Here is a 19,719-nt window from a genome sequence, read left to right as displayed (position 1 = left end):
TCAATATACACCATCTCCAACAATCCATAAAATCATTTATTCTATTTGGATTTGCATTTATTTTGTCTTCATTCATCAAATCCATTCGAGCTCTAAATTTTAAATATTATTACTGGATGATCTGATTTTCCCTTTTCTTTCCTCATTTTTGAATTTTCAGGAAATTTAAAGAAAATGGGAAATTAGAGGAGCAAAATCGACAAACGGAAAAATCTCGTGCGGAGGCAAAAATTGGGAATTAATTAATCCCATTGGGTTTCGAGTTTTTTTTCAAATTAGCTGTTGGGATCCTATAAAACAGCAACTCCTCTTCCACTCTCTTTCACTTTCCGAAGCTCTGCTTTTTTTTGTAACTCTCTGCTCTCTACTCTCTTTTCTTTATCCTCCTCATGAATACAGAGAGCCACACTATACAATCGTCGTGCCGTCGGCTGTTTGGTGGGATGTGGAATCGGACCTGTTGGGTTGGTCATGGTGTGTTTGGTTGGATTTGGAATCTTTAGGTTGAGGAGAAATAAGAAAAGGGTGAGGATGCAAGGCAAAGCTGAGGAAGGTGAGGCGTTTAAGATCATGAGGGTCGGAAGGAGCAAGATGCCTTCTGTACTTATGGTGAGGACACAGCCACTCATTGAGAATGGAGGTGCACCATCTTGAAGGGGAATAAGAATTCCAATCATTCCTTTTTCTTTTTAGAAAGGCAATCTTGCAAGCTATAGGAATCCTTTTATATGTAGATAGATGTTCTTTTTTTTTTCTTTTTAATCCTCTGCTAGGTGTAAGTTTTTATGTGATTGTCATCAGCATTCCCTTTTGTCCAGATTATGTGACCTAATAATTGTCTCTTTCTAAATGCTCAGATCCATGTGTTCTTACTCAATAGCCAGCTCAACAGCACAGTATCCCACTCAGGCCATAACACAACTAAGTTTCCTAATCAATCATGGTTACATAATTGTTGTACTCATAAGTCGGCACAGATGCCAAAACGCACATCATTTGATTCTTTGTCATGCTTGTGCAACTGCCGCAAGTCTCATTTATTTCACTGTAACAAAGAGTCGCACAATAAGCATACCGTAGTAAACCATTTGGCCTAGAAGAGCAGAGTAGGTGTCTCAAACTGCACATCCAAAGCCAGGCCAAATTATTAACGATAACTGTAATAGGTGATTATTCCTATACACTTCATAGTAGGTAATGCAGTCTAGATTGATGGCCCCGCTTCGTCTTCAGATGAGCAGAAGAAACTTAGACTAGCTTATGCAAATCCAACCTTGTGAATATTTCTCCCTCTGCCTCTGAATGATGATATAATCAATCAGAAGTTCAACAAAAAAAAAATTAACTTCTCTTTCAAATTTCGACTAGATATTGCCATTTGAAGTGTGTGACCAGTACTCTTTGACAAGCTCCCGGAACAGAGAACCCTCGGTTTTCATTAGCTTCATAGGTTCATCATACTCCACTAATTTCCCTGAAAACATAAAATAAAGAAAGAGTTCAGAACAATATTAACTAGTATACAATAACCACCGTTTTTGTTTCGTGTTTGATATGAACTCACCATCACTAACAGCAAGCACCATTGTGCAGTCCATCACAGTAGGGATCCGATGGGCAACCGTAATGACAGTGCAATCTGCAAATTCCGTTCTGATGGTTTTCTGAAGAATAGTGTCTGTCGTATTGTCGATCGATGCTGTTGCCTCATCGAGCACTAATATTCGGCTTCTTCTTAGAAGTGCACGACCCAAGCAAAATAGTTGTCTTTGCCCCATGCTCCAATTTGATCCATCTTCCACAACTGGATAGCAAGATTACCACATTTAATTCAGCAACGCTGGTGCCAACTAAGGACAACAACTATGAACCTGATAAAAGAAAAAAAAGATCCTACCTATTGAATCCAAGCCCTGGTCCTTCTCTTGAACAGCTTCTCGAAGCTGACATTTTTCAAGAACCTGTAAGACGGTAGAGATAGCAAGCCCGTTCAATAATGACAATCAAAGATGTTATAACGGGAAGAAAGAGATGATTGCCTTCTGTCATGATCCTATAGCAGCACTATATTAATTAGCAGAAGTTTGCAAATTTCCAGTATTAAAGCAAAGATTATTCAATCAATGATAAGTACAGAGAAATTAACATATAAATGCTTGACCATTTTAAGTTGGAGGCAAGGTTTACTAGATAGAAAGTTTACAGACCAAGCTACTGGATGAAGCTAATTAGATAAGCATACAATTACAAGCTAAGCAGAGACATTCAAAACTAAGGAAGACTTCCTCACGTTGTTATAGTATCACCTAATTGAACAGAAATATCTTACCTCCCATATTTGCTGGTCTGTGAATTGTCCAATAGGGTCAAGATTATATCTGACAGAGCCATTAAAAAGGGTTGGATCTTGTGGAATGATGCCAAGACGAGATCTCAGATCATGTAGCCCAACCTTCACGATGTCTATGCCATCTATTAGAATTCTACCTCCAGCCGGCTCAACGAGACGAAACAGTGCGCCTATTAGTGTCGTCTTTCCACTTCCCGTGCGTCCTACTATCCCAATTTTGTGGCCACCTTCAAATGTACAACTGATTCCACGCAGTACAAGGGGGGTATCTGGTCTATATCTTATCTGTTCAATAAAAGTCAATCAGCATCATCATTATATTTTTCAGGCTATTAAAGTCAACACATAGGGTATATGAAGAAAAACACACCATGCTACTGATTACCTTCAAATCTTTGATCTCTACTCTACCAATAGAAGGCCAGTTCGGCGGCGGCCGGTTGTCCTCAACTACTTCTGGGCCCTCACTTGTTACATTCATGTACTGATTCAGCCTTTCAACGGAGATGATGTAATTTGCAAGGGTACACTGATTTTGAATAGAGAATACGAGGGACATATTTAAGGAAAGACCATAAGACAGAGCCATTCCGACAAAACCTGCACGAGAGTGATGGACAAACTTTTCATACTTCCAATCGAGAACCACTCCTAAGTTAATTTACAAAACCAACATGGCCGCTGAACCTAAAAGATTGTTACTCACCAGAGCTAAAAGTTCCAGGTGGAAGAAGAGCCATCACAAGTGCCGATGAAGAAAGAACAGCGGCACTCATAGTCTCCAACCGTTGGATCAACCATTCACTTGTTGCAAAATTGTAGAAGAATGGACTGCTATCCCTGTCAATAAGCTCCAAATTTTTTGCAAAGAAACGATCTTCCTCCTCGAAGGCCCTGATTGTCACTGCTCCTGAAATTGATTCAGCTAGGTGATTTGCGACAAGAGATCTCGTGGTGCCATTAATCCGCATCAATTCCTTAGCAGAAGCTAAGTAGTACCTCTACGTTGTCAAAAAATACAATTCCACCCTGAGTGCTAACAGACACTTCCAGTCCGGAAATATATAATACTAGAGCGTTGAAGTTTACCTGCAATCTGATGGAAAGATAAATCATTGGAACAGAGACGAATAAGACTTCCCAGGTAACAAATGCCAACACTCCGAGATTACTGTAAGCATTCATCGTAGCACAGATACTAAAGATTAAACTAAATGGAACATCAACGTCGACGATGCTTAGATCAGAAGAGACCTGCATGACAGTACGAGGAGTTATGTATAAATCTTCCTGCTATATCACTAAGAGAAATTCGTTGAGAACTCTTACCCGACTCAGTATCCTTCCTAGAGGAGTGGAATCAAAAAATGACATTGGTGCACGGAAGAGGGAGCCTACTAACTGAGAAAACAACGATTTTGACGACTGGAGGCCGAGAATAACAACAAGTACAGACCTAGAGAGTAGAAAGATGACTGTCGCAAATCCAATTGCCAAGTACACAACAATCAATTTCAATGTGCTAACGTTTGGGTTTTGGACATTGGCAGCCATCCATGAGTTCTGTGAGATCTGCCCAGAAAGAAATATCAAATGAGAAAGAGCAGCAAGTGAGGCATACAAGAAACCCTTGTTCTGATTTAGGTACTGCACGTAAGGCCTTAGACCTGTATCACCCATCTCCCTCTCCTCTTTCTTAATCAACTGATCCACTCCTGACGGTTTCACTATCTCTTCGTGTTTGCCGCTGGGGATTTTATTGATCTCTCTTGTAACAAGTGTCTGGGTAATTTTTTTAGGAACCGTTTGGTCAAGCCTTCTATCAAATCCAACAGTGTCTTTGTGTGCATTGACGAGGTCCCGAAACTCCTTGCAAGAAGCTATCAGTTCTTGATAAGACCCAGCACGCAGAACCTCCCCGTCGGACATTAACTGCCAAGAAGAGACATTTGGATTAACATTATGACTTTCTAATTCAGAGACCAAAATAGAATCAAGTAATGGCACGGTAACCAACCAAAATAGAATCAAATACTGGTAGAAAATCAACTTGGTGAGTCACCAAGAGGACCGTCTTGTCGGATAGAGCTCCCATGACATATTCCTGCATAAGACGAAGCACAGCTTTAAAGAAGTTCACGAAGTCAGAGAAGGAATTAATAGTGATAGTAAATAAAAGAAAAGTACATTAAAAAGGCTAGTAGCAGTATGGGCATCAACAGCGCTGAAAGGATCATCCAGAAGATATACATCTGCATCTTGGTATAATGCACGGGCAAGCTGAACACGCTGCTTTTGGCCCCCACTGAGATTTACCCCTCTCTCTCCTATTTCAGTAAGGTCACCGAAAGGTAACATCTCAAGATCCTTTACTAGAGAAGACCGTTCCAGTGCTTCCTGGTACCTTTGCTTATCCATGACAGACCCAAATAGGATATTTTCTTGTACGCTGCCTGTTTGGATCCAGGCAGTCTGAGAAACATATGCTATTCTCCCAACAACTTGAATCTGTAATTTATTGGGAGCAAATAAAAAAAAGAGGAAAAGAGATTATTAAATATCAAGATTAGTTGTAAGTTTGGTACTTCTTCAACTCCTGAAGAAGAAAAAGAATCAGTAACAGAAAGAACATACCATGCCCTGGGTCTTTGGAATCTCTCCTAGAATTGCTGCCAGGAAAGTTGATTTCCCCGAGCCAACTTCACCGCAGATCGCCACCTTCTGCCCAGCTATCACCTCTAAATTTATATTCCTCAGAGTGGGCCTCATTGTGTTCTCGTCCCACGAGAAACTGCAAGACTTGATCATTATTGAGTGCTGGACGTCCGTATGATACTTCCTTCTGACTTGCCCACTTTGCAGTTCCGGTGCATCGAGAAACTTAGAGATTCGAGCAAACGCAACCTTTGCCTGAATCACGATTCCGATGACATCTGGTATCTGCCTGACTGGGTCTTGAACTAGGCGCAGAGTCGCCACAAAGGTGAAGACATTGCTAGGATCTAGAGGTATTCCGAGGAAATAGCAAGTTGAAAACGTAGCAGCAGAAACAAACACAGGAGATGACCAGAAGAGGACGCTATTGTATGCCTTCCTAAGCTGAAAAGCTGACAACCATTTGTATTCTACTTCCCTCAACCCTTCTATAACCTTTTTAAAATGTCTTTCCCAGGCATAGAGTTTCAATACCTTCATATTTACCAACGCCTCTGACATAGCTTTCAACCTCATATCTTGAGCTTCCATGAGCTTACTCTGAAAACGATGCTGCAGCTTCGCCAGAGGAGCATTGCAGAGCACAGTAAGCACGATCACAACCATGGCCGAAACCGTAGCCAGACCCACAGCATTATAGAGAATTAACAGAGCGATGCAGAGTTGGATGCTCGTCGTCCATGTCTGATGAAACCAGAACGGGAATTCCCCTATCCGATAGGCATCCACAGTAACATAATTCATGATCTGACCAGAAGAATGGTTCATCTTTGCCAAGTTTGATAGCTTTTGTTGTTTCTTATAAATAGCTGCTGATAGTAGAGATCTCACCTGAAGTCCTATCCTTCGGGTGCAAAAGTACCATTGTCTTTGTGATAAGGATTCTAAACACTTAGCTAAGAACATTCCAAGAGCCAACACATAACCTTCATACCTGAAAGACTCTTCTCCGAGTGACACTTTGATGAAGGCTTTTAAGAGTATTGGGCCGGAGGAGAGCGTAAGTACCTTCAGCAATGCGAAGAGGGCAGAGACCAGGATATCTTTCCGATGACATGAAACAATAGTCCAGAGGATTGATGATGACCTGGTGCCATGATTTCTTTGCTTCTCACTGTTCAATTTCTCCATGAATAAAGAGTAACAGCTCTCCGCTCGATCTAGTGGGTCCAGCCGGGGTATCTCTTTCTCTTCCAGGGGCTTCGCGTATCCCTTCTTCAGCAAAGGGTTCAGCCACCAAAATGACATTTTGCTGAGGAACCCAGCGCTGGCAAAAGGAGTCACACATTGCTCAGATTCGATTTCACTTGCCTGACGTCCAGAATTCAGAGGCTTATACAGAGTGTCGTCAAAAGTTTCAGAGCGCTCTTCATTTCTGCCCTGCTTGTATCCATAAACCAACAGCAGCACAGCTCCTGGGAGAGAGAAAACATCTAAACAAGCCTTCACGGATGTTTTCTTCTCTTCAAAGAAATAAAGGACAGAAGAAAAACAGATGAATCCCAGGAAGAGGGTCGTAATCGCTGACCAAAATCTCACCAAGACCGTGCCAAGAAATGGAAATCTGATGCTCGTTACCAAGCTGACGAGTAGCATATAAGATCCCTGAGATAAAACCACAATCCACGAGTGCAATGGATAAAAGGGCATCTCCCTCCTATAATTCTCCATCAACATCCATGAACAGAGTCCAAGATAAACCAATCCCAAACAGCCATTGTACACCGCAGAGGATAGCTGTAGAGGTGAAGAGAACCTAAAGGTGCGCCGCACAACGACGTCTCGCTTTGAAATTTTGATGACGAGATTGAGTAGGAGTGCAAAAAAGAGCAGCAAACTGGTGGAGATCACCGCTATATTGTTCATGCAAGTAGAAGAGTAGAATAATCCACGGAATCCACATGCATCGCCGCCATGGTTGGAACAAGAAGACCTTCCACAAAAATCCATCCAAGTACCTGAAACAGTTGAAAATTTAGAGAAAAACTATTGGGATATATGTTACTACATCAGCAATACAATATTGCGACATGAGTGCAGGCTTACTTGCGAGTGGATGCATCTCGTTCGCACTCTTGCTATGTCAATCCCTTCTCTTTCTACAGTTTTCACATCAATGATTAAAATTTTTAAAGACCAAGTTCCTATTATCCAAATATCTAGACAGTCCAAGATGAATCAACCAATCTATATGAGAACATGCAGCAAAACAAACAATTGAGAAATAAAAGAAGAGAAAAATGATCACACCCAGCACCTCTGATAAACATTCAATGCCAAGAATAGCAGCGATTCTTGATCCAAAGATGAGAAATGAATAATTCCTTTTGTCTCCACACATGAGATTCATTATTAAATCTAGTACTTGCTATAAACTATCAATAACACCAGCCAAATTCCAGTGGGCTGCAGCACGATCAGAGAAAGAGGCCACAAAATCGAGACGTAACTAACCTTCTTGCCTCACAGAGTCCAATTCCCAACCAAAAACAGAAATGAAGTTAACGAAGGGTTCATCGAGAAGACACTAGCGTGCACCTCGTGGTGGAGGCTATTTATGGTGTACGTAGATTATACGAGCTTTTCTATAAGTTTTATTTTTATTTTTTTCTTATTCCGTCACTGTTCACGTCTTCTGCGGCCAAGAGTCAAATGCTCATCTCTCTTCGTCTCCGTGTTCTTTGTTTCATCCATACCTTTTGTCTTCGGTCAATTATGAGCCAGTGGGTTATTAATTGGGTACCTGGGAATTAATATTTTCTAATAAATTCACTTGAAAAAAATGTATAGTAGAGCAAATCTCGAATAAAAGAGAGTCACAAATGGGCCAAACCTTTTAAACTTATCAACCACCTTTTTAATGTGACAAAAGGTGGTTCATAAGTTCCCTAGGGGATAGTCTTACAGTATTACGAGGTAGCCCGACAATTTTGGGATATGTCCGAAACTATCTTGGGTATTCATCTTTCTTTTTAACTAGATGGGCTGTTAGATAACGGAGATTGGTTGTTAGGGGACTGGGTTAAATTAAAAAAAAAATTAGGGAATACATTAATTCTTACTATTATTGTAAATTTTCTGTGGCAAATATGGATGATAAGTCCTATGTCTACTAATTTTTGGAGAAATATGTTAACAATGACTATTAAGTATTTTAAAGAATATGTAGAATCAAAACAAACCAAAGATAATAGCATCATAAATATTAAATGACATTCTCCTAACATCAAAATAATTAAGATAAATATTAATAGTGATTTTGACCCTAGAACTAAATAAGCTAGTGAGGATGGATCTTTAAAGATTTTAATGCATATGTTTTATTGGCCATAGAAGGTTTGTGCGATGAAATTGAAGCCTTTCAAAAGGTTGGGCACTGTAGGAAGCCAATGTTAAAAGCTAAGAAGTGTGGTTTCTTAAGAGTGATATTGAAAACTAACTCTTTGTTTCTTATTCAGCTTCTTAACCAATAGTAAAGCCCGTGGAGACATAAAATGATTGTCAATATTTGATTTCGACTGTCACTGATTTGAATATCAAATGTACTTATCAGGAGGCAAACAATACTGCTCACTGGTTGACAAAATACAATAAATATAAATATTTTATCTTTTGTTGGGATGGCTAAGGAATGCTTGACTAATTGTCCTTAGTATGCGCTGTTTGTCGGGATTTCTTTTAATAAGTTTTAATTATGTTTTTAAAAAGAAATATGGGGGTACTAAGATTGCACAAATTTCGACGAATTTCAGGCCTCACAAAAGAACAAGAGGAATTGATACATATGCCAGGACAAAGATAATCCAACCCAAACCTTCGGTTTCAATCGACTACAGCTGTTGGGTATTTGTTTTGGTGTTAATAAGCATCTTGGCTCATTTCTTCATCGACGCGAGTCGGATATTGTCGTTCGGATCTTATACCGAGCATAAAGAGCGATGTATGCTCAAACTTTTACACTGGCACCAAATAAGCATGATTTGAATTCTCTGTCATTGTATGGAATTTTCTCCCACTTAATTATCTAACCTGACTCGGGAAAGCTTAGATCTTTATCTAACTTATGCTTAGAATCTATAAATAAATAAATATAAAGTTAGTTCTCTAATAGTTCACATCACATCCACATCCATTTTGTATCTACCTCTATCATCACACAACACATTCTTCCTCGGTCTACCGAAAAAATAAGTTGGCAAAGTAAGCAAGATGGAGTTGGTCATTCTATTCCAGCCACGCGAAGACAATATGTAGATGCTATTTTATATACACTATCTTTTGACATTGTTTGTTTCAAGTTTAGCTACCCTAAACTCCGAATTTAGTTCAGTAATTAATTTTTTTATATATCTAATTAAATTTATTTTAAAAAAATAAGACTAATTAATTAAGTTTGAGACTTAGTTTTAAATTAAATAAGACATTGCTTACTTACTTTTCTTTCAAAGAAAAGTGGAGTTCATTTTAAAATATTTATTTTATATGTTTAATATATATTTCAACTAGACTAGATGTGTTTAAACTTTATTGACTCAGTCACTCTTTTTATATATAAATTTCTCTTTAATTATCTTTATAGAAAATTGAAAATTTTTATACTTAAAAATTATAATTTTCAAACACACATAACATCATATTTAGACTTTTAATATTTACAAATAGACTTAAAATATTTTATTTAAAAAAAAAACTCCCAATAAAAGTGGCTCTAATTTTGACTAACTTTGTCCTGACCTCACTTCTCTCCTAGCTAACCTAGATGCATGGCTCAATATGCCCTTTGACGGACAACATTAGATCGTCACGTCTTGCGCACCGATGGTAGTAAAATTCTACTAAGAAGCAAATGATAACTAAGACGACTGTGAATTGCAAAGGTCGTGCAATTAAATACTGGGACATCTATTTTAACTTTTTTGACAAGAGGAGCTGAGAGACTTGACTTAGATTAACTAAAACATCTTAGGGTTAGAAAGTCTCCGTGATACAGTAAAATAGTGCAGTGACACAGTATGTTTTGAATGGAAAAAAAGTCGCATACTTGACCTTTAGTTTGACAGCAATGATAAGAACTTTCAGCAACCTCTGGGCTTCTGAACGCACCTCAGCTGGTCCAGGGTCAGCTAACTGGGACCTTCTAAACACTGCTCCAACTCTAGCACTTCTATTCAAAAGGTCCCTAGACCGACATTGGGGTATCTACTCTTTAGTAATGCCTCTAAAAAGTAGAAAGAGAAAAGAGCTGGGACCAAGATTAAGAATATATATACATATGTATATAAACTTGGAAGGCGGCTTTCAATCAACAACTGTTGCTGGTACTTGTGGGGACTTAATACTATTTAGATCATACAAATTGCTACTATATGAGAAAATTAAAAAAGATACGTATAAAATTTCAAGCCAACACGTTACTTTTAATCATCCAAGAATATCTTTGAGATAATATTAATCGTTTCTTCAGACAAAGGACCCATTAATATGAAGGTTAATTAAATCATTTATGGAAGTGCTTGGTTTTGTCGTTGTTTGTTGGAGTATTCTTCATTCAGCTATGCATTTTTAAGAACAAATTGCAAATACACCAGCATAAGAAGTATAGAAAAAAAACTGTGAATCTGTGATATCTCAGTTCATACCTCATTACCTTTACAGCAGATACATGTGTTTAACTCCCAGTAAAAAGTTACCCCAAGTTCAGCAGAATTTCTGACAAGCAAAAAGAGACAGAGAAAGTAAAACTCACAGAAGGATTTATCTAATCATCTCATTTTTGTCACAATCTTTGTGCCCAATCTTACCAATTGTAAGTTCTTGATAGTCGAGAACAAGAAAGTCACTACTGGAAAATAACGAGAACAAAAATTGGAGTTGAGAAATGGACAAGAATTAAAGTTAAGCCAGCCTGGTTATGAAAAGACCCAGCAACTCAGTCTCTTCAGAAAAGATAGGAACTAAAAAGAAGCTGTTGCTAGATAACAATTTAATTTGTATTTTATTTTCACTAGTGGAGCATAAATGTGGCTATGAATTTATCTTCAATTTTCGGAAAATTATGAGTTTCCCTTCTATTGCAGAACTAGAAGCAGAATCACGCCATGATTGACTTACTCCGGTTCAAAAATTGGCTACACTATTCCTAAACGAAAGTTTACGTAGAAATTTCAAATGACAAACTGGGACTAGTTAAACAAAACAACCTGTAACAACGAGGTATTAAAAAGGGAATCTCTCCTTTAAAAAATCAAATTCGTATTTCTTAGGTCTGCTTATGCGCAGCGATGATATTAGAAACTAATCGAGGATAAAAAAGAGGCAGATGAACGATGAATTTAATATATTTGTCTTTAGAAACAGAAGTATAGAACATTTGTTTCAATATATTTGTAATTATGTCTTATCATTTTGAGTCAGATAAGTTGGAGGATGGAATGCTTTATCTTTTATATTTAAACAGAAAAAGAAGATTTGTTTAGATAAGAGAATGTGTGCGCATATATAACTTTCTAGTCTTTAAGATAGAACTGGTTGGTTACGATTAACATTTGGAATTAGAATAGGGTACAGAAGTATTTATCTTGTTTTTTCTTCTTGTTGAAAATTTTATCAAAAACACTATAATTTTAGCTTTATTATCATTCACATCCTATCATATGTATTTATTATTCTGCTCCAGCATTTTATTTTTATTACCTAAAAATCTAGCGGAATAAATCATTTTTCATTACAAAGAAGTTATAACATCCCAAGTGATGGGCCATTAATGAAAGCCACTCTGGGCTCTGAGGACATGTCGAGTTCCTCTTACGAAGCCCCGACCCACGAGTAGATTGTGTTGCCATTGCACAAATAAGCATGCAAGATCTTTTAAGCGCATGAACTGTTTGAAGTCTAAGGTAGGGGGGGTATTCTAATTTGCAAGTTGCCAAGTTCTAGCTCTACAAAATTTCATTTCTTATCAACTTTTTAATGTGAGGTTGGATATTATTAACGTAGACATATGACGAATAATTCTTCACCAATTTCGATCTGCAGTATATGCTTATTCTAAATAATTGATGACCTACTTAAAAATTAGCGTGCCACCATTCAATTATATCAAGTTTGATTAAGATTGATTGTGGTTCAGATATTATGGGCGAAGTTATGGGCCAAATGAATGTCTTTTTCTAACCCCAATACGTACTCAAGATATGTCTATTGGTTTAGCAAATGGTATTAAGCATTAAAACTAGAGAATATGTACTGCATTTATTTCTAGCTAGTTGATGTAGTTTGTGATATATACCCACTTGAAGAGAGATTCTTATCCCAAAGTCAAGGAAATTTTGTAAATTAGAGCACGGCGTGATACTAAAAAAATAATAAAATTAGCAGTAAAAAAAGAAGAGCATGGCATACTTTTTGGTTATCCTAACATATAAGATCTTATTGTCTTTTTATCCCATCTTAGATGCATATATTAGAACGTAGAACGTGAGCAGTAGGACCACAATGAGATGCATGGATACAATCATACAACATTAGATGGTTTTTTTTTCTACTGTTAATGATGCAGCCACACCAATCGTGTGACTATTCTATTTAATTTAACTCTTTTACTTGCATTCTACTACCAATTAACACGACGATCTAAAGTTTAACGGCTAGTTTAAATGCCATGATTCCCCATGATGGCCAAGACATGGCTTAATTTATCCTCGTCAGATGAAGGTCAAGACTGAGGAAATTCTAATGCCATGATTATAGTTCCATTGTCAACACATCTGGGTCGTGTCAATGGAACTATAAGTCTATAATGCAAGAGCAGTGGGAATTATTTTGTCTCTTAAAATGGTAAAGAAGACGGCATTAAATGAAGGTCTACTTCAGGTATTACAAAATCTGCGAATTTGTATATTAATATTAGGATTGTTTAAGCATGAACGGTGGCGAGATGTGAAACAAAAATATTTGTGGCTAATAGAGAAATCAGATTTATTTTTTGACATCTTGCTAATTAATCTAAAAGTTTAAACTGTTAGAGAATGATACTTTTTATATTTTTATATCATATAACACTTTTTAACCGTTAATGTTAGAGGAGATTTTTCTTAGAATTGTACCGAAGCATTTCCCATTTAATACAGCCATACCTGTTGTGCTTCTCTTTCTTTGTGCTCCGTAACGATTACCATCGTCGATGTTATTTTAAGTATATCATGGCGTTCTATCATTGAGGTAGCAGGTGCTGACCTCCTTTAATGCAGTTTGTGTGTTCTGATTCCACTCCTATGTGGACTAGGCAATTTTTAATCACCTCTATAGTGTAGGTAAGGTAATGTCATGGTGCAACTAAGTAATGTCTGCTTGGTATCTGTATTATGATCGAATAGATTATGGTATCACTTGTAACTCCAATAACTTATCCAGAGAGTGGCAGGTAGTGATATTAAGTTAGCTAAGGTTCCAAGAAGCATCACTTGGAATAATAACCCGTGCACTGGGTCACCATTTGGCACTTAATCAGCAATCTACCTAGAGTGGGATATTCCTGATTTATACCAACTAATTAATGTGCATACGTGTGTCTGAGCTAGCTGAAGAAATAGCTAATGGTACTCTGAATCTATAGCAATTAATGCGTAGGAAGATATAGTAGTATTTAAACTTCTAAGAAACTAAGAAGAGTTCAGAGTCTTATGCATTTCATGTTTGTAAGTAGTAAACAAATGGTTTCATTTGACAGCGAAATGAATGCTGATGATGGATCTATTTATTATTCGTAGTAAAGAGATCATGATCTAGCCACTAATTAGGTGGGTATTATGATTAATATAATTGTTACGCGGAAGCTAGATCGTGCAGCCTACGTAATACGTAGACCCTCAGGAGCAAATGGTAATTAAAAGAGATAAGATGTCGAGCGTATGCATGCATGCATGGTCCATGATATGGTCGTGATCCAACTTCTCATGGCATGATCATCATCACCATTCACCACCACCACCTGGCTCTCACGTGAGTGAACTCGTTTCTTGTAATACTAAAATGCCACGTGCGACTGCAGTCAACGACACAAAACAGTGAGAGCTAGCTCCTCGAAAGTCATGGACTCCACGTCATATAGCATCAGATAAGCCAACTGCTAGTCGACACGCGTCCTCCTCCTTGTAGGGTTTTAGAAATACTAGTTTTAGGTCCCCAGTCGATGACTGCCCGCCATTAAATGGCCCTGTTGAGGGGGACACCGGCTGAGGCGGTCATCCGCTTGCCTGACTCGGGCCTTGGGCCGGTTTCACGTCCATTTGTTATTGTTATTAATGCATTTATGTTTCCTTTCGCTTATTCTTCCATCGTGTGCACTTCCCTCTTGTAGACGATCACTAAGTAGCCTAAAAGACTCTTTCCCGTGTGCTGCAATGGAAGTGTGATCCTAAGTTAGAACAAGGTTATGGATAGAACTTAATTGGTTTTCTGTGGGCATGTAACAAGTTAGATCAAGTGCCGAAGCATGTAACTGTTTGCAAGTTAGGAATGTTATTCTAAGATCTTTACATTGTTATATATGAATCAAGTGGAGATGTTTAAAGTGGGGCTAGCTTCACTGTTTGATGAATCTGTAGGGTTAAACAAGAATCAAGAAGTAGAGTATAGATATTTGGATTAGAAAATTTGAGAACAAGCAAATCCAATCCCTCCTAGGAGTAAAGAATTGTTTTTCTATCTGAAGAGTGAAGTTTTGCGTCTGAAATTATAAAAAAAGAGTTGCAGTATTACAATTATTATGCAACTTGATAAAGATACAGGTGAAAGTTGAATTAAACTGTGGGCCAACTAGTTCTTTAATTCCTTTATCGAAGTGAGCCCCTTGGTTCACCAAGTATATAAGCCAAGACTTAAGAATAAAGAGTATAGTTTTTAAAATTTTAATTTTTTACCGTCAGATCTCTCTTTATTTCTGGCATTTGTATGGTGATGGACGAGGATTTAAGAGATTCCAGTATCAAGATGTAAAGATTAATATACTAGAGCATGACCTAGTGGCTCTGACATTATGGACGTCTTAAAGGAGTTTTATTAATTGATTATTGTCCATAGTCGAGGTTATTCTTCGAAACCCTAATCAAAATGTATGACTTAGGCTGGAGGACAAATGAGATGCATGGATGCAACGTACAAATAGATGATGATTAGTTCTTTTATTTATTCTACTTCTAATGGGTGCCTAATTAATTAACTGTAACGTGGTTATATATCTCAGCACAACACAATTATTAGTGCATATCACTGTGGCAATCTAAAGGTCAACAGCTATATCGGAGGCCATGATTCTTGCTTTAAATGCAAAGAAACAGCTGTTATAATTAAGAACTAAAGTGAGGCTAAGACATGGCTTTATCAACCACGAATAGCCATTACCATCTTACTAATTATGGTAGTTAAAGTGAAAGTCAAACACACATCCCAACTTAACATGGGCATCTTTAATCTTTTCATGTAGTTGACAACGGAACTCTAAGATAATTAGAAACATGACAGTTTATTTCTTTATTTGGCCAAGCAGATCGCATTTTATGAAGGTTTACTCCAGCACTAATCATGCAATTTATAATTGAGACCCACTGAGCTTGAATTCTTTTGGGCACGTAGTAGTATCTTTGTTTCCATTTGCTTCCTAATATATAATATCATTGGGATTATTTATGAAATTGATGTGATTTTATTCTCCTAACATGTCTTTGTTAACTAATCAACTACTCGAAAAGCTTAAGTTATTTAGAGGTAATATTTTTCATATTTATATTTAAAGAAAGATTTTATATTTTAAAAGTAAAAATGTGCATGGTAGAATTTTAGCCCATAATTTCTTGATCCGGTACTATGCGAACTACCATTATCTAAATAATTTAAGGTTTTAGAGTGTTTTATAAGTCATCATGGCATCATAACAGAGATTCAGAGTTTAAATCCTTTTAGGCTCATCTGTCACTTAAAATATAAAACTTCCAACCCTTATAAATCAGATCCACTTCTTAGACTCATAATAATTTCTCAGCAAAAAGCAAGAATAAATTAAGTATGAAATATAAAATTATAGTTCGCTAATCGTCCCGAGTACCGTTGAATCGAATGTGTTTGTAAAGCAGATAGTGGTGCTCCAAGATGGGTGACTTAGAATAATAGCCCATGCATGGATACTCTTTTCTGGACGTCAGAACTTGAGAGACATAGGAAAGTCCGTATCTATTGGAACTTTATTTATGAAAATCCAGTGGCATATTCCAAGTTTATAGTAGCTAACGTGCATCCATGTATCAGAGAGAGAGAGGGAGAGAGAAAGTACTTGTCATATAATAATGAAGTCCAGATAAGCTAAATGATAGATTTATGCGGCAATGAGGGACTGCAGGCCCATTAAATGTTCTCCATGTCCTCGCTCGAGCTGAGTTTGATAACAATTATTGCACAAGAAGATATATTTTTGTCTAGGTATAACCTGCCACTCTGCCAGCGTTTGATAAACGTGTCACGACTTCATCTTTGTAGGTTATGTTCGCTTTGCTACCAAAAAATAGTTATATTATAGTTCTAGTGTTATTATGGAGCACTAGATCCGTAGTGAATGGAGATTATCACATGAAGTATATATAGTAGAAGAAATAAGATCGTGGATCGTAATAATTTATCTTACAGAGAACTGATCAAAGATAGCGAAAAAGGAAAAGCTGACACAGAAATAAGATAGTGTTAATTTCTTGTTACAATAGAATTTCAATAAAAGTCTCAACTTTCTTTGTAGGGTTCGAACTGATAACAAATTTCCCAATCTTTTTATGGTTTGCATTGGCCTTATCGTTCTCTTCAATATAGACAAAAGTTGTGTGAGGAGGATAGAAGAAAAGGATAAATTAATTTAACAGTGAAATGAATGCTACTGCTGCAGATTCTAGCCCATTCCAACGCTTTGAATGCCTCGTATATAAAGTATTTCATACTACACGTACCGCTGCTTTACCTATTATGTGTGATAAACAAGTTCGTGGCCAACACAAGGGATCTGCACTACTTCATAACTCTAGATTTGCGATTTAGTTTGCTATGTTAGATTAATGGTAGGAAGCAGTTAAACTAATGCTAAATGCAAGCGCCAAGCTTGCTCTATTTGTAATTAAGCAAGTGTAGAACATTGACTACAGAGTAATCAGGGATGGTAATTTTTATCCCAAGGATTGGATCTCCATGTCTCAAGCAAAAAGTTCAGTGCTTTACATCACATTCTGATATAATGTAGAAGTTATTTGATTAATCCGACTACTTCAGCAGACCTGCTACTGTGAGTGCTAATAAAAAGGTAGAACGTTAGGCTGTAGTTTAAGACATGTTGAAACATTACCTTCACAATTTAATTTACTATTTGCGGTGTAGTAATTAATCAAATCAAGTTTAATTCTGCAACAAGTTTTAACCAGATTTGCATGGTTAGAACTGAAACTATATATTCATGCTACAGTGTATGCAAGCAGTAGTAGCACATCTTCGACCTTTCAGGTTATGCAAGGAGATGAGTTCAAATTCTAGCTTGTTCGATTCACAGAGGGTCGGCTACACGGTTCGCAAATAAAAGTTGGTCGTCCTACAATGGCGTCTTAATGGTGCCTTTTTTTGTTCTTCGTATTTAGTAACTTTATGATATATAGATAATGATCTTTAGGTATAACGTACGCTATAATTCTCGATTGTTATGTATATAGGAATGCTTCATATATGCATCTTTCTGCAAATCAAATAACTTAGATTACTAGCTACACGTGAAGATAACCATGAAATATTAATATTGCTTACATATATCATTATGAGGATTTCGACGTTCGGTTAAGCTCTCTTCTTGGGCCAACTTGGGATTTGGTCATGTCTAGTGCTTGTAGATTTGGCTCCAAAAATCCCCTGTGCCATGCTGCTCAGCTGTTAGTCAGGAGAACACCACGATTAGAAGAAGTATAATATGAATTAACCTTTAATCTAAAGGAGGTCTCCTTTGATTAATTAGATCCATTTTGTTGCCCATAATATTAATTTAATACTATTAAATTTAGAATAGATGGACCCATGTCCTGTTGTATTACTAGTTAGTACCCCATTACGCATTGTCCTACTGAAGAATCTCAAATCTACAATATAAAAACCCCTTGCTTCAAAAGCCTAGGTATATACCCATCTCATTAAAATGAGCAAGAGCTGGACTTGTAGGGTGGTTGGTATACTTCTTTCTTTCTTGGGACATAGGGTAGATGATTTAGTTTGAGGGAATAGTTTGTTGTACTTGCAAGTGATTTGGAACTTTGGCTTGTAACGAGGACAAGAATAGAACCACAAAGCTGGCTACCATAAAGGATCCCAGTGGATGATGATGTGGCCCTTGCTTGCTCTACACGTGGAAGGGCTCATGGGTTCGCTGGGATTGTTGTCTAAGTGTTTCATGCATCTTTTTGGTGTACTATGTACGGTGATATCATTTTAATTGCTGAAAAGAATGTGCACTATTGTAGCAAACTCTTGTGGGTGTTCGTTGCCTGGTCTCAAAGATGAGAACCATGCTTGCATGTTTTGTGGTTGTTTGTTTGGTCCTTCATGAATTATTGTTGTTGGCCAAAACCACTTCGATCCAACCCCAAATTGGAGAATTATTAACTTCCTGATAAGATGCAAAAGTTGTCAAATCTCTTTGGTTATTTTTGTTGTCTTAAAGTGCCGATTGCTTTAACAACTAATTTTGAAAGACAAAAGGATGTATTTAATTTCAGAAATTTCATTCTATTGTTGATGGACACGATAATAGATTTAACCTCTATGGTTACAAATGTGTTGAAACATTGATATTGTAGAGCCAAGTCATCCACAAAGTAAATTAATTGATTGTGTGAGTGCCACCAGTGTTGCTCAGATTTTTTCTTCCTCATCTCCCGATGTCAGCAATCTTTACTTTCTTTTTTCACCTCTAGTTAATTTGACTAGATAGAGAGAAGAGGTCTATCTCTTCTCCGAGCTCCTATTTTCCTCTCTCTCTCTCGTCTCATTCATGTTCTCCTTTCATGCGGCACGAGCCACTATGTCTTCACCTTCCAATGAATGTATTCAAGTTGGCTGTCTCTCCTTTTTCTTTTGATTCTAACATAGGAAGCACTTCCTCCTCTCTCACATTGAATTTCAACATCAAGAAACTTTTGCCATGTAGTTGCATTCTTCTTTGGCTCCACCATATAATCGTCTTTGCCTAGTGTTGTTGGTTGGTTGGTTGTTTATTTTATCCAACTAATTTATTGTTTGTGGTTTTTCAGCACCTGACCTTTTATCCTAACTTCCTTTAGATTCGTGATCACGGTGTCTGAGCTAATAAAGATCATGATAAAGACATTAGACATTAAAAGATTTTCGATTACGTTTTCATCTGGCTTATGTTAACCTTTTGTATATCCTTGACGTTTAATACTTATTTTTCTTATCGTCGAGCAGCTTGTGTAGCCAAGTCTAATGTGTTAGATTGTATTATATATTGCTAGTTGGATTTAAATGAATTTTTTCACCAGCTAGCTTTCCTTTGAAAAAAAAAGAAAGAAAACCAACAAAAATGGCATAAGTTTAGATATTAGTTACATACAGTAGTGCCCTCTTTC

At 37.2% G+C, this 19,719-nt stretch overlaps 1 protein-coding gene across 1 annotated transcript; it reads right to left on the bottom strand.

Annotated features, from left to right (window-relative positions):
- Positions 1 to 995: 995 nt before the first annotated feature.
- LOC140777305 (ABC transporter C family member 10-like) lies at positions 996 to 7,583 on the bottom strand. Its single transcript, XM_073121329.1, has 12 exons — positions 7,112 to 7,583; positions 4,985 to 7,023; positions 4,538 to 4,858; positions 4,368 to 4,454; positions 3,680 to 4,282; positions 3,440 to 3,604; positions 3,057 to 3,351; positions 2,736 to 2,950; positions 2,330 to 2,635; positions 1,898 to 1,961; positions 1,565 to 1,804; positions 996 to 1,474 (listed from the first exon to the last, which is right to left on the bottom strand). The coding sequence occupies exons 1-12, from the start codon at positions 7,125 to 7,127 to the stop codon at positions 1,365 to 1,367; spliced, it is 4,461 nt and encodes a 1,486-aa protein (XP_072977430.1). The 5' UTR covers positions 7,128 to 7,583; the 3' UTR covers positions 996 to 1,364.
- Positions 7,584 to 19,719: the final 12,136 nt, after the last annotated feature.

Source organism: Typha angustifolia, chromosome 15 (genome assembly GCF_048772165.1).
Source record: "Typha angustifolia cultivar Huaian chromosome 15, ASM4877216v1, whole genome shotgun sequence".
NCBI lineage: Eukaryota > Viridiplantae > Streptophyta > Magnoliopsida > Poales > Typhaceae > Typha > Typha angustifolia.
The sequence above is the reverse complement of the archived record's forward strand: the minus strand, read 5'-3'. Positions and strand labels throughout refer to the sequence as shown.

Bases quoted from the DNA above. Each gene is read 5' to 3' on its own strand.
- LOC140777305 (XM_073121329.1), bottom strand. The intron at 2,951-3,056 runs GTGAGTAACAAT...ACTCTCGTGCAG, and splicing joins ACCTGGAACTTTTAGCTCTG to GTTTTGTCGGAATGGCTCTG. The intron at 1,475-1,564 runs GTGAGTTCATAT...TTATGTTTTCAG, and splicing joins GGTGCTTGCTGTTAGTGATG to GGAAATTAGTGGAGTATGAT.